General features: G+C 48.1%; 1 protein-coding gene across 5 annotated transcripts; it reads right to left on the bottom strand.

Annotated features, from left to right (window-relative positions):
- Positions 1–13,369: 13,369 nt before the first annotated feature.
- On the bottom strand, positions 13,370–23,451 carry HAUS4 (HAUS augmin like complex subunit 4). 5 transcript variants are annotated; one of them, XM_002718068.5, is made up of 11 exons: positions 23,067–23,451; positions 21,726–21,763; positions 21,438–21,505; positions 19,035–19,177; positions 18,819–18,950; positions 18,395–18,529; positions 15,630–15,726; positions 14,659–14,804; positions 14,391–14,521; positions 13,963–14,031; positions 13,370–13,830 (listed from the first exon to the last, which is right to left on the bottom strand). In XM_002718068.5, exons 3-11 carry the CDS (start codon positions 21,490–21,492, stop codon positions 13,647–13,649), a joined length of 1,092 nt encoding a protein of 363 aa, XP_002718114.1. In that variant the 5' UTR covers positions 21,493–21,505; positions 21,726–21,763; positions 23,067–23,451; the 3' UTR covers positions 13,370–13,646. The 5 variants fall into 5 exon arrangements, with proteins under 5 accessions (XP_002718114.1, XP_008267572.1, XP_008267573.1 ...); XM_008269350.4 differs by having other exon boundaries at positions 23,196–23,451; XM_008269351.4 differs by having other exon boundaries at positions 23,252–23,442.
- Between the last annotated feature and the right edge of the window lie 265 nt (positions 23,452–23,716).

The following is a 23,716-nucleotide window of genomic DNA, read 5'->3' as shown; positions in this document are numbered from 1 at the left end:
TGGAGCTGTGCTGATCCGAAGCCAGGAGCTTCTTTCAGGTCTCCCACGCAAGTGCAGGGGTCCAAGGACTTGGGCCATCTTCTACTGCTTTCCCAGGCCATAGCAGAGAGCTGGATCAGAAGTAGAGCAGCTGGGTCTTGAACAGATGCCCGTGTGGGATGCTGGCACTGCAGGCAGGGGCTTTACCCGCTATGCCACAGCGCCGGCCCCCTCTGTAGGCTTCTGTATCAGCAATTACTCTCACCCCTCATCACTAACATGATTGTCCACCTAGACAGACTAATCTTTATTAATGCCTAACACACGCCAGGCACTTTCGTTATATCGTCTCACTTAATTCTTCAAGACATAATCTGTGGGATAGGAATTAGTAACATGTCCATTTTGTAGATGAGAAAAATGCAGTGCTTTGAATGAAGTTATGCTTCAATTAAATGAACAGCCAGTGGAAGAATCCAGTTCTGATTGCCATGTCATTACTTTTAATTTAATGACAGCACTTCCCCCACAAATGGTCAAATGACCAAAATGTGTGTAAGGGCTTCCTACATGCCTGCGTGAGGCCGGATTCTCTTAATTCTCTTAACCAAAGCCATGCATCACCACAGAGAGAAGCACATATGGGAATCCAGCTGTCTTCTAGTAAGCCTGACATCAAGGACATTTGTCAAAATATAAAACAAAGCCACTCGTCACCAGTTTTTTTTTAATAGTTATTTTTCCTTAGCATGTGTTATGCTCATATGCAATGGTCTTTTAAAAATGAATTATGGGGGCCGGCGCTGTGGCCTAGTGAATGAGGCTATAGCCTGTAGTGCTGGTATCCCATATGGGTGCTGGTTCAAATTCTAGCTGCTCCACTTCCAATCCAGCTCTTTGCTATGGCCTGGGAAAGCAGTAGAAGATGGTACAAGTGCCTGGGCCCCTGCACTTGTGTGGGAGACCTGGAAGAAGCTCCTGGCTTCGGATCAGCCCAGCTCTAGCTGTTGCAACCATTTGAGGAGTGAACCAGCATATAGAAGACCCCCCCTCAAATTAATCTTAAAAAATGAATTGTCGGGGGGCAGCACCACCTGCAGTGCCAACATCTCATATGGGTACCAGTTTGAGTCCTGGCTGCTCCACTGCTGATCCAGCTTTGCTATGGCCTGGAAAGGCATTGGAGGATGGCCCAAGTTCTTGGGCCCCTGCATCCATGTGGGAGGCCCGAAGTTCCTGGCTCCTGGCTCCTGGCTCCAGATAGATTGTGGCCATTTGGAGAGTGAACCAGTAGATGGAAGATCTCTCTTTGCCTCTGTCTCTCTGTAACTCTGACTTTCAAGTAAATAAATAAATCTTTTTTTTTTTTAAAGTAATTCAGTGAATTTAAAAAAAAAATGCCGGCGCTGTGGCGAAACAGGTAAAGCCGCCACCTGCAGTGCCGGCTTCCCATATGGGCGCTGGTTAAAGTCCCAGCTGCTCCACTTCTTGTCCAGCTCCTGGCTCATGTGCCTGGGAAAGCAGCAGAAGATGGCACAAGTGCTTGGGTGTGCCCTTGCACCCACGTAGGAGACCTGGATGATGCTCCTGGCTTCTGGCTTCAGCCTGGCCTAACCCTGGGCATTGCAGCCATCTGGGGAGTAAACCAACAAATGGAAGGGATCTCTCTCTCTCTCTCTCTCTAACACTGGCTTTCAAATAAATAAATAAATAAATAAGAAGTTTTTAATGAATTAATAAGCAATTAAAAATGTTTATTTATTTGAAAGTCAGAGTTACATAGAGAGAGGAGAGGCAGAGAGAGAGAGAGGGAGAGAGAGTCTTCCATCTGATGGTTCACTTCCCAGTTGGCTGCAACAGCAGGAGCTGCGCCAATCCGAAGCCAGGAGCCAGGAACTTCTTCCAGGTCTCCCATGAGGGTGCAGGAGCCCAAGGACTTGGGCCATCTTGTACTACTTTCCCAGGCCATAGCAGGGAGCTGGATCAGAAGTGGAGCAGCCAGTCTCGAACCAGTGCCCATCTGGGATGCCAGTGCCTCAGGCCAGGGCATTAACCCACTGCGCCACAGTGCTGGCCCCAATAAGCAAATATTTTTAAATTTTCTGTTTTACTTTTGAACATAGAAAATATATGGATAAAATAGGTAAAACTTACATAAACAAAAGCCTTTGGAGTCCTCAAAAATCCTTAAGAGAGTAAAGCAGGCCTGAGACCAAAAAGATGGAGAGTACCTGCTTTATAGCTATCTACCTTCCAGGAGTTTCCGGAGTTGCAAACAGGCTCAAACATGCTTCCCAGCCCAGCAAGGGCCTTTTAAACCTGCCTGCGATGCACCATAAAGAAGCTGTAACAAAGTCTGATTTGGAAGAACTCTGCTAGTTGGAATGATAATAGGGAGGCAGAATTTGAGGTAGGCCTCAAAGGTGATTTGATTTTAGGAGTAGAGGAGTCCCCGTGGGACCTTCAGTGCAGCAGTTAAGACACTATTTGAGATGCCCGCCTCCCGGATATCATAGTGCCTGGGCCAGGGTCCTGGCTGTGCATCCAGTTACAGCTTCCTGCTACTGCGCATCTTGGGAGGCAAAGTCCTTGCCATCCATATAGGAGACCTGGATTGCGTTCCTGGCTCCTGGCTTTGGTCTGGCCCAGCCCTGCCTGTTGCTGGCATTTGAGGAATGAACCAGAGGTTGGAAGATCTCTCTGTGGATCTCTTTCTCTCTTTCAAATAAAATGAAAATGTTAAAGAGCAGAGTTCATATCAGGTGGAGAACAGTAACAAACGCAGGGAGGCAGGAAATGGTGAGTGAGCCCACCAGGGCAGCTTGGGACGCATGGAGGATGTCAGAAGAAAGGTGGGTGCACAGAGCTGCACCGTGGGGGCTGCAGTCCACCGCTAAGCCGTGTGACTGTGCTGAACAGAGAAATGACAAAATGAAGTGAATATTACACAATGCTTTGAAAGGCACATCAGAATCACCATGACAACTGATCTGACAGTGCTGTGGACAACGTGAGGAGGGCGGCTAGGACTGTTTGCAGGAGACCAGATGAGGTTCTGAGAAGAATGGGACAGTGGAAGGGAAAGGTGCCAACTGCCCATGCTGGCTGTCTCACAGGGTGGTAGGACACTGGTGAGGTCTTGGGCCCAGAGCTTCTATTTCTTGGCAGGTTTTGTGTGACTCCACATCCCCTGCAACACCTACCGGAGACCAGGTTTGTGGCAGAGTGGGTTAAGTTGCCACTTAGGATGCTGGCCTCCCTTGTCAGAGTAATGGCTTGAGCCCTGGCTGTCCCACTTCTGATCCAGCTTTCCGCTAATGTGTCTGGGAAGGGAGAAGATGGTCCATGTACCTGGTCTCCTGCCCGCCATGTGAAAAACTGGGCCCGTGCCATGGCTCACTTGGTTAATCCTCCACCTGTGGTGCCGGCATCCCATATGGGCGCCGGGTTCTAGCCCCGGCTGCTCCTCTTCCAGTCCAGCTCTCTGCTGTGGCCCAGGATGGATGGCCCAAGTGCTTGGGCCCCTGCACCCGTATGGAAGGCCAGGAGGAAGCTCCTGGCTCCTGATTTTGGATCAGCATAGCTCCGGGCCGTAGCAGTGGCCATTTTGGAGGTGAACCAATGGAAGGAAGACCTTTCTCTCTGTCTCTCTCTCTCTCTCTAACTCTGTCAAATAAATTAAAAAAAAAAAAAAAAAAAAAAAAGGAAAAGAAAAACTGGGATGGAGTTCCTGGCTTCAGCCTGGTCCAGACCTGGCTATCATAACCATTTGAGGAGTGAATTGGCATATTGAAGATCCCTCTCTCACTCTTCCACTCTTTCTCTCTTGTTCTGCCTTTCAAATAAATAAATAAATCCTTAAAAAAGGAAAACTGTACTGCCAGCATACATGGGAGGCTAGCACTCACTGATGTCAGGGATGTGCATTTGATATATGGAGTATCCCTTTCCCAGATCAAAGAAAAATGGAAACCAAATCTGGAAGCATGATTCTTTTTTTATTATTATTATTATTTTGACAGGCAGAGTGGATAGTGTGAGAGAGAGACAGAGAGAAAGGTCTTCCTTTGCCGTTGGTTCACCCTCCAATGGCCGCCACAGCCGGCGCGCTGCGGCCGGCGCACCGCGCTGATCTGAAGGCAGAAGCCAGGTGCTTCTCCTGGTCTCCCATGGGGTGCAGGGCCCAAGCACTTGGGCCATCCTCCACTGCACTCCCGGGCCACAGCAGAGAGCTGGCCTGGAAGAGGGGCAACTGGGACAGAATCCGGCGCCCCGACCGGGACTAGAACCCGGTGTGCTGGCGCCACTAGGTGGAGGATTAGCCTAGTGAGCCGCGGCGCCGGCCATGATTTTCTTAAAAGGGGTATGTTTGAGCCCAGGGCCCAGAGGGTCTTGGGACAGCAGGTTCTGGGGCTAGACTGCCTGGGTTCACTCCAGGACTCTTCAAATTACTAGCTTTGTGACCTTGCGTAACTTACCTGCTCTCTGTTCCTTACTTTTCCCATTCATAATGTGGAACTTTGCTGATATAATTAAATAACTTACCACATGCAAAGTACTGTGCAATCATGTTTGATATTTCAAAGCTCTTGTTTGACAGAGAAATCGGTAACCAGGGCTTGCTCCTGTCCCCCGCGTAGCCCCTCTCCAGTGACCTCCCTCTTGTCCCCTGTTCAGTGGCTGTTTTAAACAGCTTATGGCTGGATGAAAACCAATACCTTATATGACAGTTAAGGTTTATTTTTAAAGATTTATTTTTTATTTATTTGAAAGGCCGAATTACAGAGATAGGAGGAGAGACAGAAAGAGAGAGAGAGTGACCATCCGCTGGTTCACTCCCCAAATGGCTACGATGCCTGGGGCTGGACTAGGCCAAAGTAGGACCCTGGAACCAGGAGCTTATTTTGGGTTCCCCACATTGGTGTAGGGGCCCAAGCACTTGGCCATCTTCTGCTGTTTCCCAGGCACATTAGCAAGGAGCTGGATCAGAAGTGGAGCAGCTGGGACTCGAACTGGTGCCCGTATAGGATGCTGAGACTGCAGGTGATGGCTTAACCCGCTATGCCACAATGCCAGCCCATGACAGTTATTTTAATGTGTTAGCTGAGGTAGCCCATTGTGCTCAGATATTTAATTAAACACTAATCTAGATGTTGCAGTAAAGGTGTTCTATAGACATGGTTAGCATCTATAATTAGTTGACTTTATGTAAATAAGAATATTGTCCTTGATAATGGGGATAGGTCTTATCCAGACAGTGAAGGCATTAAGAGCAAAAACTGAGGTTTCCTAGAGAAGAAATTCTGCCTCAAGACTTCAACTTCACAGAGCTGGTGTTTGGCAGAGCAGATTAAGGCACCACTTGCAATGGCAGAATCATATACACTGGTTTGAGTCCTGACTGCTCTACTTCTTTATTTTATTTTACTTATTTGCTCCACTTCTGATCCAGCTCTCTGCTAAGTGCCTGGGAAGGATGGAGTTCCAGGTTCCTGGCTTTGGCCTGGCCCAACCCTGCTGTTGCCAGCATTTGAGGAGTGAACCAGTGGAGGAAAGATATCTATCCCTCTCTCCCCTTCTTCCCTCCCTCTTGCTCTGCCTTTCAAATAAGTAAAGCAAAATCTGAGTGTTTTTTTTTTTTTTTAAGATTCATTTATTTGAAAGGCAGAGTTACAGAAAGGTCGAGGGAGCTTTACAAAGAGGCAAAGAGAGAGAGAGAGAGAGAGAGAGAGAGAGAGATCGTCTTCCACTGGTTCACTCCCCAAATGGCCTCTACAGCCAGAGCTGGACTAATCCGAAGCCAGGAGCCAAGAGCTTCTTCTAGGTCTCCTAAACAGGTCCAGGGGCTTAAGGACTTGAGCCATCTTCTACTGCTTTCCCAGGCCATAGCAGAGACCTGGATTGGGAGTGGAGCAGCCAGGACTCAAACGGGCACTCATATGGGGTGTCGGCACTGCAGGTGGCAGCTTTACCTGCTATACCACAGGGCCGGCCCCAAGCATCCCTCCTGCTTGCTTCCAGCCGGCTGGCCTACCCTATGGATTTCAGATGTGCCAGCTTCCAGTCACATGAGCCAATTCCTTACAAGAAATCTCTCTGTCGCTGGTGCCGCAGTTCACTAGGCTAATCCTCCGCCTTGCAGCGCCGGCACACCGGGTTCTAGTCCCAGTTGGGGCGCCGGATTCTGTCCCGGTTGCCCCTTTTCCAGGCCAGCTCTTTGCTGTGGCCCGGGAGTGCAGTGGAGGATGGCCTTCAGATCAGCGCGGTGCGCCAGCCACTGCGCACCAGCTGCGGTGGCCATTGGAGGGTGAACCAACGGCAAAGGAAGACCTTTCTCTCTGTCTCTCTCTCACTGTCCACTCTGCCTGTCAAAAAAAAAAAAAAAATTAAATTAAAAAACAAACAAACAAACAAAAAAAAGGAGCTGGGTGCCTGAGAAGCTGCTAAAAAAAATCTCTCTGTCTTGTATGTGTGTTTGTGTTTATATATCTATATATCAGGTTCCATTTCTCTAGAAAACCCCAGCCTTGGGCCGGCGCCGTGGCTTACTAGGCTAATCCTCCGCCTTGCGGCGCTGGCACACTGGGTTCTAGTCCCGGTCGGGGCGCTGGATTCTGTCCCGGTTTCCCCTCTTCCAGGCCAGCTCTCTGCTGTGGCCAGGGAGTACAGTGGAGGATGACCCAAGTGCTTGGGCCCTGCACCCCATGGGAGACCAGGATAAGTACCTGGCTCCTGCCATCAGATCAGCGCGGTGCGCCAGCCACTGCGCACCAGCTGCGGTGGCCATTGGAGGGTGAACCAACGGCAAAGGAAGACCTTTCTCTCTGCCTCTGTCTCTCTCACTGTCCACTCTGCCTGTCAAAAAAAAAAAAGAAAAGAAAAAAGAAAAAAAGAAAACCCCAGCCTTGCTCTTTGGATAGCCCCTGAGGCTATCCATCCAGACTTGGTACATATAGGTATCTCTAAATTTCAGTTGTATTTTCTTTCTTGGCCGCCACGGCTGGCACACCGTGCTGATCCGAAGGCAGAAGCCAGGTGCTTCTCCTGGTCTCCCATGGGGTGTAGGGCCCAAGCACTTGAGCCATCCTCCACTGCCTGAGGGGCAACCAGGAAAGAATCCGGCACCCCGACCGGGGACTAGAACCCGGTGTGCCGGCGCCACTAGGTGGAGGATTAGCCTATTGAGCTGCCGTGCCGGCCGAGTTGTATTTTCTTAAGACCAGATCTTAGCCCCCTTAGCTGGGCCTCAACTATAAACCACCTTTTAGGGTAAATTATTTCTAGGATTGCTAATCTAGTTTATTTATATTTTCACTGTCTCAAGGTATAAGGAAATCTGTTAGATCATTCAACAAAACCTAGCCCAAGTCCTTCAAGACAGGGAATTAGATTCCTCACCTGGTGAGGGGCAGACCCTGGGATTTCTCTCTCCTTGGGAGATGACCACGGTGGCCTCTAGGGGGCGCTAGGTTTCCTTGTTTGTGGTTAGCTGGCTGAAATACAGGATCGCTCACAGGACACCCCCATATTCACCTTTTCCTAAGAATATTGAGGGTACTACTTGCCCAAGAGCCCCAGAGTGTCCTTACCCAGAGCAATCCTATTTCAAATTCTCACGGTGATTTCTTTTCCTCCCACTATCAGGCAGAATCAAGTCAACTTAGCAGGTGTGGTGAGAGGCCAGCGAAGAGGGGTATAATGGAAAGAATGAATGAGGCGGTCCATGTAAATCTTTTCTGATATTGTGAGGGACAGAGGGCAGCTGAGGCCCACGACACTAACTCTCAGCTGTCCCTGTCCCTGTCAGCCTCTCACCTGCTGTCCAAGTCCCCTGCCAGCCTGTACAAGGTGAAGGGCAGCTCTGGCAACACTCACCTCCAGTCAGTGCGAAGAACAGAAGGACTGAGACACAACGCCCTCCTGCTCCCTTCGGGAGCCACTGGGCACCAGTTCTCTCCCTCTCCCTCCATCGTGAAACTTGTGTTTTGTTTTGAATGATTTGCCCAAATTTTTATTTATTTATTTTTCATTTTATTTGAAAGGCAAGAGAGACAAGAGAGATCCTCCATCCACTGGTTCACTCCCCAAATGCTCATAAGAGCCAGACCAAAGCCAAGAGCACAGAATTCAATGCAGGTGTCCCACACGGGTGGCAGGGACGCAAGTACTTGAGCCATTACCTGCTGCCTCCCAGGGTGCACTTTAGCAGGAAGCTAGAATTGGAAGTGGAGTCAGGACTCAAACCTGGGATTGTGATGCAGGATGCAAGTGTCCCAAGTGGTTTCTTTTCCACTGAGTCTAATACCCCCCTTCCTGGAACTGTTTTGAAAGACTTTTTCTGCCAAACTGCAAACCTAAGCACAGTAATTAATTTGTTTTCCATGAAATAACTAATATACTGGATTAATATACTGATTTACCCTAATATCAGCAATAAGCAAAAGCACTTGAGCAAGATATATGTGCAATGATACTCAATGAAGCGTTTTTGTAATGGAGCAAATTGGAAATCTAAATAGCTAACATGAAGAGAATGGTTAAATTATGATACAGTCAGACTGAATATTAGCTAATATTTACGTACATGTTTGCATATTTATAGAAAAAGATCTGGCACCATACGCTCCAAATTATTCTAGTAACACTGGGGAGGGAAATGGGGTAATGGGTTGGGGGGGTTGAGTGTCAGGAGGTATGTGGTTTAATCTCTTACTTTTTACTGTATATACTTCTGTTTCAATTTTTTTTTTACAAACACCTTTCTGTTTTTAAGCCAATACAGACTTTTTGAAAGTAGTTTGGGGGCTGGCAGTGTGGCATAGCAGTTAAGCTGCCACTTAAAATGCCAGCATCCCATATCAGAGCAGTGGTTCAAGTCCTGGCATCCAATCCAGCTCCCTGAAAATATGCCTGGGAAAGTAGTAGAGGATGGGCCAAATTCATGGGCCTCTGCCACCCATGTAGGAGACCTGAATTGAGTTCTGGGCCCCTGGCCTTACCCAGCCCCTGTTGTTGTGACCATTTGGATAGTGAGCCAGCAGATGGAGCATCTCTGTCACTTTGCCTCTAAACTGTAGTTCTTCAGAGTCTTGATTGAGCCATGGGATGTTTTGCTCAAATTTTAATCTCTTTGATGAAAGTTCTTGTTGTCCAAGCACATAATTTACTCATTCTATACTCTGTGCCTTTACACAGTGCTCCTTCCTCTATCTTTCTTGCATATTCCAGAATTCCGTCCTAAACTTACCTCCACCAAGCCTAAACCAAATCTGCCTTCCTTACTTAGCCATGACTTTGTAATCCTGACTCACTTCTCTTGGTTGGCAACTACATTTATTTACACTTCCTGTTACTTTATCTTCTTTTTTTCTTTTTTAAAATCTTTTTTTTTTTTTTTTTTTTTTTGACAGGCAGAGTTAGAGAGAGATAGAGAGAAAGGTCTTCCTTCCGTTGGTTCGCCCCCCAAATGGCCACTACGGCTGGCGTGCTGCACAGATCCGAAGCCAGGAGCCAGATGCTTCCTCCTGGTCTCCCATGCGGGTACAGGGCCCAAGCACCTGGGCCATCCTCCACTGTCTTCCTGGGCCACAGCAGAGCTGGACTAGAAGAGGAGCAACTGGGCCAGAATCCAGTGCCCCAACCGGGACTAGAACCCAGGGTGCCGGCGCCGCACGCAGAGGATTAGCCTAGTGAGCTGTGGTGCCAGCCACCTCTATTATTTCAATACAAAAACCTAATATGGTTCAGGATGAGTATCTAATTAAATGAGGAAGCCAAATGCTACAATAAATAAATAAATAAATTTCAGGAAGAATTATTTTGAGATTTTTTTTAAATGTTCCTTTTATAGATACTACAAAGAGAAACATACCTTTTTATACACCAGAGAGATACCACTAGGTAGAATCTGGCAGTTACTACTATAACCAAGCAGTCAAACACAGCATAATTAATAGACATTCTGACCTGATGTGGCTGCAGTGTGATGTAATGTGAAGTATGTAATGTCATCTATTATTCTTTGCTAAAATGCTCAAGCTGAATCTCATCAAGCATATAGACTTACCGCTACTTGCAGGAAATACAGGCTAACCGCACTGTCCAACAATGTCCTGCAAGGATGTAAATGTCCCATGTCTGCATTGTTCCATACAGTAATCCCAAGCTACTGAAAACTTGTTTTAATTAAAGTCGAAATTAAATAAAAACATGTGGCTTGCGGCTACTGTACTGGACAGAACAGCAGAGGAACAAGTTAAAAACCACAAGGAGATGGCAGGAGTTTGGCAGTGGTTAAGATGTCACTTGGGGATACCTGCAGCCCATAAAAGAACGCTTGGGTTTGAGTCCCAACTCTGCTTCTAATTCAGCATTCCTGCTAATCTGCACCCTGGCAGGGGGAGGGAGGGCGTTAACAGCTGATAGCCCAAGTAGATGGGCTCCTGCTACCCACATAAGCTACCTAGATTCAATTCCAGGCTCCTGGCTTCCACCTGGCTTAGCCTGGGCATTTGGAGAGTGAACTAGTGGATGGAAGATTTCTCTTTGTCTCTCTTTCTCTCTCTGCCAACGAAAAAAAAAAAAAAAAATAAATAAATAAATAAAACCTAATAAATGAATAAACACCACAAGGAAATAATTAGACAACGGAACATTCTACAAGGCAATTGATCTTGATTTTTCAGAAAGTCAATTTCTTTTTTTAAAAAAGTGAGGTAAGGGCTGGCGCAGTGGCATAGCGGGTAAAGCCGCCGCCAGCAGTGCCAACATCCCATATGGGCGACGGTTCAAGTCATGGCTGCTTCTCTTCCCATCCAGCTCCGGGAAAGCAGTAGAAGATGGCCCAAGTCCTTGGGCCCTTGCACCCACCTGGGAGACCCGGAAGAAGCTCCTGGCTCCTGCCTTTGGATTGGCACAGCTCTAGCCATTGCAGCCAACTGGGGAGTGAACCAGCAGATGGAAGATTCTCTCTCTCTGCCTTTCCTTCTCTCTGTGTAAGGAACTTTTTCAAATAAATAAATAAATCTTTTTTTAAAAGTGAGGTAAATATCTCATTTTAAAAGAAATCTAGGGGCTGGCACTGTGCAGTAGCAGGTAAAGCTGCAGTTACAGTGCTGGCATCCCATATGGGCACTGGTTCAAGTCCCAATTACTCCACTTCTGATCCAGCTCTCTGCTATGGCCTGGGAAAGCAGTGGAAGATGCCCCAATTCCTTGGGCCCCTGCACCTACATGGGAGATCCAGAAGAAGCTCCTGGCTCCTGGCTTCAGATCAACGCACCTCCAGATATTGCGGGCAATTGGGGAGTGAGCTAGCAGATGGAAGACCTCTCTCTCTCTCTTTCTGCCTCTGCCTCTCTGTAACACTGCTTTTCAAATAAAAATAAATAAATCTTTTTTAAAAAAGAAATCCAACATCTAAATTTGTCATGAAACTACTAAGCACTAAATCAGGAAAAAAAAATAGGGAAATTTGAATGTGAACGGGACAGATTTTATAGAATTATTGTTTTAGCTATAATTATTGTGTGTGTGTGTGTGTGTGTGTCTGTGTGTGTTTTGATAGGCAGAGTTAGACAGTGAAAGAGAGAGACAGAGAGAAAGGTCTTCCTTCCGTTGGTTCACTCCCCTAATGGCCGCTACGGCCGGCACGCTGCGCCGATCCGAAGCCAGGAGCCGGGTACTTCCTCCCGGTCTCCCATGCGGGTGCAGGGACCCAAGCACTTGGGCCATCCTCTGCTGCACTGCCAGGCCACAGCAGAGAGCAGGACTGGAAGAGGAGTAACAGGGACTAGTACCCGGCGCCCCAACCGGGACTAGAACCCAGGGTGCCGGTGCCGCAGGCGGAGGATTAGCCAAGTGAGGCATGGCACCGGCCAGTATAATTATCTTGTTAGTTATGTAGAGACATGCCCTTATTTTTAGGAGTTGCCTGCTAAAATATTTAAGGAATGAAGTGTCATGATATCAACTATTTACAATAAAATGATTCAGAAAAAAGTTTATGTATCCGTGTCTAAATCTGTATAGACAGAAGGGGAGAGAGGGGAGGAAGGAAATAAGACAATGAGGGAAAAAGAAAGGCAAAATGTTAGCAATCATTAAATCTGGTGTAAGAGTGTACTGGTTTGCATCCTATTTTTCTTTAATTTTATAGGTTTGAAAACTTTTCCCCAAAAAATCAGGAGGGGAAAGACTATTGAACTGAGCATTATTGACTATTGCTGAGTTTTTCAATCAATCACTTTGCTATCTGTCCAGTTTGTATCAGTTCAATATTTGCTTATGGAAAAATGACAGTAAGCACCACTTACAGAAAAAGTTAATGTTGAATCCAAGACCTTAATTTTTTTTTCAAGTCAATGCAAGTGAGACCATTGTTTAACCTTTTCAGAAGAGTAACCTGAGTCTCCCTGGAAAGTGATTTGAGTTTCCAAGTAAGCTTTTCCAAGTAAGCGTGGGGACCCTCTGCTTCCGTTCTCAGGCCCCGATTCAACAACAGACAGGGCCCTGCTAGGAAGACTGTGGAACTTGGTTCCTCGGGGTGGTCTCCTCCCACCTCCAGCTAACTAACTTTCTTTTCTTTTTTCTTTTCTTTTCTTTTCTTTTCTTTTCTTTTCTTTTCTTTTCTTTCTTTCTTTCTTTCTTTCTTTCTTTCTTTCTCTCTCTCTCTCTCTCTCTCTCTCTCTCTCTCTCTTTCTCTCTTTCTCTCTTTCTCTCTTTCTTTTTTAAAGTGGGAACCAGGAGCACAAGTGGGTCATGACCTTTCCTGTACAGAGCTGCATGCCTGTATAACTGCCCCACTGATCGCCACTTGCCTGAGCACCCAGCACCCTATCATTCTTCAAGAACAAGCCAGGTTTAATCCACTTCTCTCCCAGCATGAAGCCTCTCAGATTTGATGCCACAGGCTGACACTGCTACCTCCCACCCTGTGCATATGCATGACAGACATTTCTCTATTTGTTTTGAATTTTATTTATTTATTATTTGAAAAATAGAGCATCAGAGAGAAAGAGAGAGAGAGAAACAAAGAGATCTTCCATCCACTGGCTCACTCTCCAAACATCACACACACGGCCAGGTCAGGCTGAAGTAAGGAGCTCTGAACTCCACTGAGGTCTCCCACATAATGGCATGGAACCGAGAACTTGAGCCATCACCTGCTGCCCCCCAGGGTGTGTGTTAGAAGAAAACTGATCAGAAACAGACCTGGGACTCCAACCCAGGCATTCTGCCATGGGTTTGTCTGAAGCAGCAGCTTAACCACTGTGCCACAATGTCTGCCCTTCTGTCTCTGTTTAGATTTGTCTTCTCAGTCCTCCCTCCTAACTCACATAGCCTTGGATCTTCTTTTCCCATCTTTGCCCAAGGAAAATGACTAAAATCCTGAGACATAATAATATCATTTTACTTAGAAAATAATCAAATACAGTACAGGGCTGACACTGACAAACAGCTATGCATAAAATGAATCAATCTGCTTGCTAAATTTTCCAGAAAGGGCTCAGTCATCATAAGGGAGGAAGAGAAACCAGGAGGGTGCCTAAGTTTTTAGGGGGTGCCCCCCCACTCCCTTGTAGTGAGGCAGTCCCTGGGGGAGGTGCTCCTTTCAGCAGGAAGGAGCCGTGGCTATGCAGGAGCCGTGCTTGCTGGCCCTGGCACACTCAGCGGTAGGCCTTGTTGAACTCCTGGAGGGCCCAGCGCTTGTTCTCGGTGGCCTGCTTGAGTTGGGTGTACTCTTTAACCAGCCTGTCAAACTCCTCCCCAAGCACCTCATAGGTGTTCAGAACCTGCTGTGACCTCTCCATGTCCTGCTCCTGTAGGCGGATGGCTCCCTCCAGGCGGTCCCTGCGAGCCCAGGCAGAGAGGGTTCCATATGAAGGTTTTGCTCTTCAGATGGGAATACATTAAAATGAACAGGCATGGAGCATGCAGGCAGCAGCTATGAACAGCTGTACCGGGAGTTTTGGGGGCTCTCACCTAATGAGACGATGAACTTCCACTTTCTCAGCAGTGTACGTGTCAGACAGAATCTTTAGTTCCTCCATCCTGGTAGCGGGCAGAAAGAAATGTCATGCAGGAGATCACTGGTGGTAGCAGTTAGGAAGGGACACCGTGCCTGCCCAGGGTCAGAGCTGGGTTAGGCACCAATGGAGTAAACAAGGTCACTCTGATCCCTGGGCCACTGAACTCCCAGGACAGCACCTATGTCAGAAGCCTGTAAAAGGCCAACCTTAAGAATGCTGACAGCCTTTGGGTCATCTAAAGGCTAACACGGCTGTGTAACATGGACTGGATACCCACAAGATGCTAGGCATGGAGAGGGAAGAGGGAGGATGGCCCAAGGGTGAGGGGCAGGAGCGGGTGGTGTGTGAGGGAGAATCAGGGCCACACGGGTCCCCGCTCACCTCAACTTGAGGATCATGGCACTGCACTTGATTTCCAGGTACTGAGCGTTGATACGGTCCAGCTCAGACTGAGTCTTCAGCCGGTGCTCCTGAAGGAGCCTTTGCAGTAAGGCCAGGCAGCGGAGAAGCACCTGAGCCCCGAGGAGGGAGAGGCCATAAACAAAGAGGAAGAGGGCAGACAGGAGGGCGGACGAGCACCCCTGGCTTCCTCAGAGGTGCACCTGGGCCAGGGTGAAGGTGAGGGGGGCCGCCCACCGCCTCAGCACACCTGGGAGTAGGTGGCGCTCTTCCTCTCCAGCAGCACCATCTGCTCCTGCTGCTGGCGCTTGGCGTCCTGGCACTGCTGCTTCTCGCCCACCAGGACCTCTGCCAGTTTCCACACCTTTGCTGCCTTCAGGGTTTCACTGTCGGCATCTGGGCAAGGAGGCAGAGGACAAGACTGGAAACCTGCTCGCTACTGCTCTTCCAAGGCCAGTTCTCGGTGCCCCTAGCCCACATCAAGCCTGCAAATTCTGTTTCGTTCCAGGTTTGCTTCTGATGCCACTAAAACCCATCCAGCTCTCATAGTTAAGTTCTCTCACTCTTACTTTTTTTTTTTTTTATCTTTTTTTTTAAACATTTTATTTATTTATTTGAGAGGCAGAGTTAGAGACAATGAGAGGGAGAGACAGAGAGAGAAAGGTCCTCCACCCGATGGTTCACTCCCCAAATGGCCACAATGGCCGGAGCTGTGCTAATCTGAAGCCAGGAGCCAGGAGCCCTCTCCTGGTATCCCACGCAGGTGCAGGGGTCATCTTCCACTGCTTTCCCAGGCCATAGCAGAGATCTGGATCGGAAGAGGAGCAGCTGGGACTAGAACCGGCGCCCACATGGGATGCCGGCTCCACAGGCAGAGGATTAACTTACTGTGCCACAGCGCCGGCCCCTCACTCTTACTTTTGATTCCAGTTTTGTGCCTTAATTCTTAAGCCATAGAAATAAAGAGGAACACCTATGATCCTCCCTTTGCCACTCTGGTCCTCCTGAGAACTCAGCCCTCTCAGCACAGGCAGACACTCCAGCTCGCTAACAGAGTCCTCACCAAAGTCTTTTATTGCACTAGCAAGGAAACAAACAGCCAAGAACCTGGTGCATGTATGCTTCTGTCCCAAATCTCAAATCCAATATATCAGTTGCAAAAGAGCAGACCAGGAACCCTGAAGTCCAGCTGTGAGCAGAGCACAGGGAGTCAACACTCACCTGAATTGGGATCATGGTAGCAAAGCAGAGTGAAACATTTCTTTTTGAGCTGCTCTTCCACTTCTAGCTGGAGCCGGGCTCTCATCCACACAAAATCCTACAGCCACAGGACCATGATAGAGATACAAATAGACTGTTAGAACAAGGAAAATAGGGGCTGGCACTGTGGCACAGCAGATTAAAGCCTTGGCCTGCAGCGCCGGCATCCTAGCACTGGTTCAACTGGCTTTGGATCAGCTCAGCTCCAGCTGTTGAGGCCATTTGGGGAGTGAACCAGTGGATGGAAGACCTCTCTCTCTCTGTTTCTCCTCCTATCTCTGTAACTCTTTCACATAAATAAAATAAATCTTAAAAAAAAAAAAAAAAAGAACTAGGAAGACCCAGCCAGTGAATACATGATAATGACATTTGTAATAACAAAGAAAATGCATCAAGAGACACCAGGGAGATTCACTGTTAACCTACTTAATTAGCAAAGAATAACTTGGCTAACTAGGGGCAGGCATCTGGCCTACCAGTTAAGATGCCTGTGTCTAAGCCGGCACCGCGGCTCACTAGGCTAATCCTCTACCTTGCGGCGCCAGCACACCGGGTTCTAGTCCCGGTTGGGGCGCCGGATTCTGTCCCGGTTGCCCCTCTTCCAGGCCAGCTCTATGCTGTGGCCCGGGAGTGCAGTGGAGGATGGCCCAAGTGCTTGGGCCCTGCACCCCATGGGCGACCAGGATAAGTACCTGGCTCCTACCATCGGATCAGCGCGGTGCGCCCACTGCAGCGCACCGGCCGTGGCAGCTATTGGAGGGTGAACCAACGGCAAAGTAAGACCTTTCTCTCTGTCTCTCTCTCTCACTGTCCACTCTGCCTGTCAAAAAAAAAAAAAAAAAAAAAAGATGCCCGTGTCCAATATCAAAGTGCCTATATACAAGCCACCTTCAGCTCTACCTCCAGCTTTCCAGTAATAGAGATCCAGGGATGCAGAAGTGATGGCTCGAGTAGTTGCATTCCTGTCACCCATATGGGAGACCTGGATTGAGTTCCCAGCTCCCAGGATTGACCCAGCCTGGCCCTGGCCATTACAGACACTTGGAGAGTGAACCAGTAGATGGAAGCTCCATCTGTCCATCTAATAAATATAACTTTTTTAAGATTTATTTATTTATTTGAAAGTCAGAGTTACAGAGAAAGGAGAGGCAGAGAGAGAGAAAGAGAGAGAGAGATGTCCTCCATCTGCTGGTTCACTCCCCAGTTGGCCGTAATGGCTGGAGCTGCACTGATCCAAAGCCAGGAGCCAGGAACTTCTTCCAGGTCTCCCATGCAGGTACAAAGGCCCAAGGAATTGGGCCATCTTTTACTGCTTTCCTAGGCCTTAGCTGAGAGCTGGATCAGAAGTGGAGCAGCCATGACTTGAATCAGAGCCCATATGGGAGGCCAGCACTGCAGGCAGCAGCTTTATCCACTACACCACAGCACCAGCCCCATCTAATAAATATAATTTTTTAAAAATGATCGGGGCTGGCACCGTGGCGTAGCAGGTGGAACAGCCGCCTGCAGTGCCATGCATACCATATGGCTGCCAATTTGTATCCCGGCTGCTCCACTTCTTATCCAGCTCTCTGCTATGGCCTGGGAAAGCGGTGGAGGATGGCCCAAGTCCTTGGGCCTCTGCACCTGCCTCGGAGACCTGGAAGAAGCTCCTGGCTCCTGGCTTCAGATCGGCACAGCTCCAGCCATTGCGGCCATTTGGGGAGTGAACCAGTGAGTAGAAGACCCCTCTCTCTCTCTCTTTCTCTCTGCCTCTCTGTAACTCTGTCTTTCAAATACATAAATAAATAAATCTTTAAAGAAAATGATCAAGATCTCATGCAGGTGAAAAAGGTGGCACGCTGGGAGGTGGGGAAGCAGTCTGGAAATGTACAGACACATTCCACGTGTGTATGCTTTGACCCAGTGGTCTCCCTTTTAGTGCCAATGCCAGGGAAATGATCATACAAAGCAAGACATCTAAGAACTAGCATGTTCATCTCAGTGTGGTTTCCAATAGCAAAAATATGGTCACAACCTTAATATCTATCACTAAAGACCAGCAAATTATGCTACTTCAAAACAATGGAATCCAGCAGTGATTTAAACTGATGACTCAGTGAGAACACTGAGCACTGTGTGTGCAGACAGTATGCTAAGACTGCTATCAGAAGTATCATCTTACTTACATTTATTTGTTAAAAATATTTATTTATTTGAAAGGCAGTGACAGAAAGAGGGAGAGACAGAGAGAGAACTTCCATCTTCTGGTTCACTCTCCACATGTGTGCAGCAGCCAGGGCTGGGCCAGGCCAAAGCCAGGAGCCAGGAGCCCAAGCACTCAGAGTATCGTCTGCTGCCTCCCAGGCCCACCAGCAAGAAACTGAACCAAAAAACCAGGCACTCCAATGTGGGATGCAGGAGCTCAAACTGCTATGCCACAACCCCCACCACTACATTTATGTATCGACTTGAAAAAAAAAAGTCCAAAATATATTACGTGGAAACAGACTATATTCTAAACAACCATGGAGGGTACCATCTATCTCAAGCCATTTATAATAATACTGTTATTAGAAATTGTATTTCAGCTTTCACTTTCTCCTGTGTAATTTTTTTTAGTTTGATCACAATGAACACATATCATATTTTAGAAAAACACATAAAGCTTAGCAAAAATATCTGAAGGATGTGGGAGAAAACAAGCCATTTCACTTCTTTGGTCCCGACATTGGCCCACTCCCGACCTCTGAGGGCGGCATGAGTTCCAAAAGGTCTGCTTTCTCCAGCCCTAGCAGTGGAGGTTTCTCTCTCTCCTGGCTGGGACCTAGGAGTCGGGTCAGTTCAGTCACAAGCAGTCGCTGTTCAAGGGTCTCATGAAACTGAGAGAGAGAATAAAAAACAGAGAGGTGACTGTAAAACTTGTCCCATTCTACCTCTTGCAATCTTACAAACCATTTTCAAAGTCCTCAAACACGTCATCCCCTTTAGATGTCTGCAAGTGACTTTTCCTGTCAATCTTTCTATTTCAAAACCTTTCAACACACCCACTCTTCCCCTCCAACTACAGTCCATTTCTCGTTTGATGTCCTATAATTTTTTCCCTTAAATCACATAATCAGACAAAGCTCTAGCCAGTAACTGACCTTTGTCTAATCTCTTCTGCCTCACCTTTTTGTCCTCAGAAGTTAAATTTGTGTCTTGCGTCTTTACATAGTAGTCCACAAGCAGCTCCTGAATGATTCTCTGCAGAATTTCTGACCTCAACCATGTTGTCCTATGCACTCGAACTTCCTTCCATGCCTGGAAAACCAAAAGATCCCCTGGGGGAAGCTCTCCCAGGAGGATTTCCCCTTCCTCTTCACGTCTTTCTTGCAGGACCCTTACCTGAGCCTGCTCCTCTGCCAGGGTGAGGCATAAGCCACTCTCGTCCATGCGCTCAGAGAGACTCAGCAGCAGCCTGCTGAAGTGTGGGTTCTGTAACAGATCCTCTTCACTCAGGTTACAAGGAGGAAACTGTTTGCTGCAGACTTCGTGGCACGGCCCCCACAGGGACAAAAAGCAAAAAAGGTTTTGATTCTTACTTTATATAATGGTGCGTAACTTAATAATCACTTCCCAAAGAAATCTACGTTTTCATTAGGAAAGAGTTCTAAAGCTAATGAGATTTTTAATTTTTTTTTTAATTTTTTAAAAATTTATTTTATTTATTTGAAGGGCAGAGCTGCGGGAGGAGGGGAGGGGCAGAGAAAGAGGCAGAGATGTCTTCCATCTTCCATCATTTCCCAGATGGCAGCAATGGCCAGGGGGATGGGCCAGGCCTTATCTAGGAGCCAGGAACTTCATCCAGGTCCCCATATGTGTACAGAGGCCCAAGGACTTGGGCCATCTTTCAGCGCTGTCCCAGGAGCATCTACAAGGAGCTCTGTAACTCCTCTGCTGCTGTTTTAGTCCAAGGCCGTATCAGCATCTGCCTGGGAGAACCCCAGTATTCTCCTGTGAAGTCTTTGCACATCCATTTGTGCCCCTTCAAATGTGCTCTCCCAGGAACTGGACGGTGTCTTCCACATGCTAATATGATCCCAATGCCTATACTCTACCAGGCAGAGAGCAGGCCGGGAACCAAGTGGAGCAAGTATGAAGTTAGGAGCAGCCAAGGTAATGTAGCATGGGCAAGAAAGCAGAGAGCGGGCAGCCAGAAGGCCGCATGCCAGAAGGCGCGGGACAAAGCGGCTAATGAGATTCTTAAAAAATCAGGCATTTAGCCCAGTTGTTAAGATGGCAGTAAAACCTCTTTCTCCTTCTCTCCATAACTCTGACATTCAAATAAATAAAATAAATCCTTAAAAAAACAAAAATACCTATACAATTAAAAAAAAAAAAGACACTGACATCCCACGTATGCATGGTATCCACTGGGCTCTCACTACTGACTCCAGCTTCCTGCTAATGCAGACCCTGGGAGGCAGCAGTGATGAGGCAAGTGATTGAGTACCTGCCACTCATGTGGGAGACCTGGACTGGATTCCTGGCTCCCAGCTTTGGCCTGGCCCAGTACCCACCATGTGGGCATTTGGGAAATAAGCCAATACATGGAAGCTCTGTCTCTCTCTGCCTTTCAAATAAAATGAAAATAAAGATATAATAAATATATAAAAATAAAACTAATATACTAGAGACAATACTCAAGGGAACAGGTATTTTTGTTATATGCAGGGACATTAATTGAGGAAGAATGAGTATCTAATAAAACTAAGATCTTAGAAAATGGAAATACAGTTGGCATATATTAAACAAACAGAACTGATAAAAAGGGAACCTACAGTAGGGATCATCACAGCAACCAAATGCCTCATTCACACAAAATTATTAGAGTTTTTTTTTTTAAGATGTATTTATTTATTTGAAAGGCAGAAAGATCTGCCATCTGCTGGTTCACTCCCCAAATGGCCGCAATAGCTAGAGCTGGCTGAAACTGGGGGCCCCGAGGGGCTTCTTGCAGGTCCCCCTTGTGAGTGCAGGAACCATCTTCCACTGTTTTCCCAGGCCCACTGGCAGGGAGCTGGATCAGAAGTGAAGAACCAGGTCTTGAACACATCACAGGCAGAGGCTTAGCCTGCTATGCCACAATGCCAGTTCCAGAATTACTAGAGTTCTTGAAGAAGGAGATAAAACTCTTGTAAAGATCCACCTTTGGGGGCCCACACTGTAGTATTCCAGGTAAAGCCACCACTTGCAGTGCCAGCATCCCATATGAGCGCCAGTTCGAGTCTTGGCTGCTCCTCTTCTGATCCAGCTCTCTGCTATGGCCTGGGAAAGCAACAGCAGATAGCCCAAGTCCTTGGGCCTCTGCACCAGCATTGGAGACCTAGAGGAGGTTCCTGGGGTGGGATCAGTGCAGCTTCAGCCGTTGTGGCTGTTAGGGGAGTGAAGACCCCTCTTTATGCCTCTCTGCAACTCTGCCTTTCAAATAAATAAAGATTTTTTTTAATCCATCTTTGGGAGCCCCAATCCAGTTTCCTGCTAACAAATCCTGGGAAGGCAGCAGATGATGGCTCAAGTACTTGGGCCCCTGCCACCCCTAGGGAGACCTGGATGGAATTCTGGGCTCCTGGCTTTGGCCTGGCCCAGCCTTGCTTTTGCAGGCATTTGGGAAGCGAACCAGTGGACGGGAGCTTTCGACACCTCCACACCCCCACACCATGTTCCTCTTTTCCGCTGTCTCTTTGCTTGTCAAATAAATAAATAAAGATTTCAACAACAAAAAGGCCTCCTGCAAATGGCTACTACCTTGGTGAAGCATTTCCACCCCTTCTCCAGGCGAGCAGTAATCCCCGGATGCCATTTGATTTTCTTATCTGTGGAGCCAGCGAAAGGAGATAAAAGATGAGTAAGTGGCTGACTGCTGCAGATGAAACTAGCCTGGGGTTCGACTTTCCACCGCCCACAAGCAAGGAAGGCACCTCAGAGACACAGGACAGAAAGGGACGAGGTCACGCATCCTGGGACCCAAACTCTTACACGAGTTTTCTGGACATATGGACTCACAAGTGCCCAAATATTTTACATTCTACTCACCAATCTCCACTTAGTCCAAGCTGTCCAAAAAAGAGCCTCTGGAAAAGAAAGAAAACTTTCCAATTCACTAGGGTCTAGTCAGGAAGATTTCCCCCACTCCACCCATTATGTCAAGGTTATAACTGAACCACTGCTCTCCAGTTAAGAGGGAAAGAGGAAAAAATATCAAAGTCTGCTTTTTCCCCCAAATAACTCAGCTATCAAATGGCACAATAGCTTTTTTGTGCTTCTTTAACTTGGGCTTTCATCTAAGATCTGTTGGTAGCGTTTGATCATTAACTCTGGAATCACCCTTCAGGAGCGACGAATCACTCCACACTGGAACAGCAACCACTGGTTTCCACACAGCAGCATTAGTAAAGAGCACCTGGAGGGAAGAGCGTGACAAGCAGGCTGACAACGAGGTCAGGGCCAACAACGCAAAGGTAGAGTTCAGGGGGCCAAGGCTGGGACGGGGACGCTGAGCGCTTGGCCAGAACGTGGAGTACCCAGAAAAGAATGACATCAACGCAGAGCAGCAGGGAAGATGGCACAGTTCGGAGACACTTTCCCCTTGACATTGTTTTCCATGCGTTTGCTCCACCTCCTCCTCTCCCGGAAGGGATCAGACTCCAGAGGGCAGCTGAACCTCCCAAAGCTGAGCAGACATCGAAGGTTATTATGATTTAACACTTCACGTTCACAGCACATTTGGTTTACTCGCCCGTTTTATGAGTAGCATCAAAGTAACTACTCATTTGTTTTGTAGCACGGTCTACAGGGGGAACGCAGCTGAGGAGGCAGAATGCTAGGACTTAATGTGCTGCTCGGCCGTTGCTTCTGTGTGAATTTAAGGGAAACTGCTTTCTTTGTGCCAAACTATTTTTTCCACCTGCAAAACTGAGATAACGCTTCCTGCTTTTGGATGAGACATTAAGAATTAACACAATCGACATGTCAACAAAAGCCACTACTTAGTTAAGCCCAGTGTTTTAACAATTCTGTTTATTGCTGATCTAAGGCCGCACATAAAAGTTTCTGTAGGCAAATATCACGGGCGGTGGTGAGGACCAACTCAAATTTCAGAAAGTCAACTCTGTTCCCTCCGGAAGGGAAGGGCCCACGTGGGTTTCTCAGGGTGCTTTCTTTACCCTTTTAAAATGTTACAGGGCGTGCACAGTGGCGGCAATCAAGGCTCGATTCTCCACCCTCTGCACTCAGACGTGTTAAAACACTGCTACAGGGACCCAAGCATTTAAATGTTCTGACTCAGGCGTCTTTTAAATTCTTAGAGCTGTCTTTACACGCTGCACTGAACGTTAAATTGATTTTACAGGTATTTTCACAAGATGTGACCCTTACAGGGCCCAAGATGAATCAAAATGCAGAACGGGCTCCCCGGCGCCGATTCCCCTTCTGTCTGGGCGGCCAAGGATTCCCAAGGGCGAGGGCGGCCTCCGCGGCCCGAGACCGGGGGCTGGCCGCACTGACCTTCCCAGCGCGCTCCTCCTTCCCGCAGCGCGGCCCGCCGACCCTCGGAAGCAAACCTGCACTCCCTGGGGAAGCCGAGGCTTCCGAGGCAGTGCCGAGGGGCCTGGGGCGGAAAGGCCGGCAGCGTCCACACCCAGCCGGCGGCCTGGCTCCGGAACCTCTCAGTCGGGCCCGCGCAGGGGCCGGGGGAAGCGAGGCCCGGGAGGACAGCGCGGGAAAGCCGGGGGCAGAAGAGGCGGAGAGTGCCGCGGAGGCCGCGAGGCGAGGGGGCGGGGCCACACTCGAGGCGGGAACGGCGGGCCCCGCCCCCTCGCGGGACGCGCGCCCTTGGTCCCCAACCTAGCAGTAGGAAGGAGCTGGGAGAGATGGCGGTGTCGGCGAAGGCCTCCTGGAGCCGTCTTTTCGGTACCTTCCCCATCCCCCGTTGAAGGGCAAACGTCGAGAATATGGTAATGACTGCCAGCATTTGTTAAGGGTGCCGGATGAGTCAGGCACTAGGCCGAGGTTTTGCCTCATGTAAT

This window comes from Oryctolagus cuniculus, chromosome 12, assembly GCF_964237555.1.
Source record: "Oryctolagus cuniculus chromosome 12, mOryCun1.1, whole genome shotgun sequence".
In the NCBI taxonomy this organism is placed as follows: Eukaryota; Metazoa; Chordata; class Mammalia; order Lagomorpha; family Leporidae; genus Oryctolagus; species Oryctolagus cuniculus.
The sequence above is the reverse complement of the archived record's forward strand: the minus strand, read 5'-3'. Positions and strand labels throughout refer to the sequence as shown.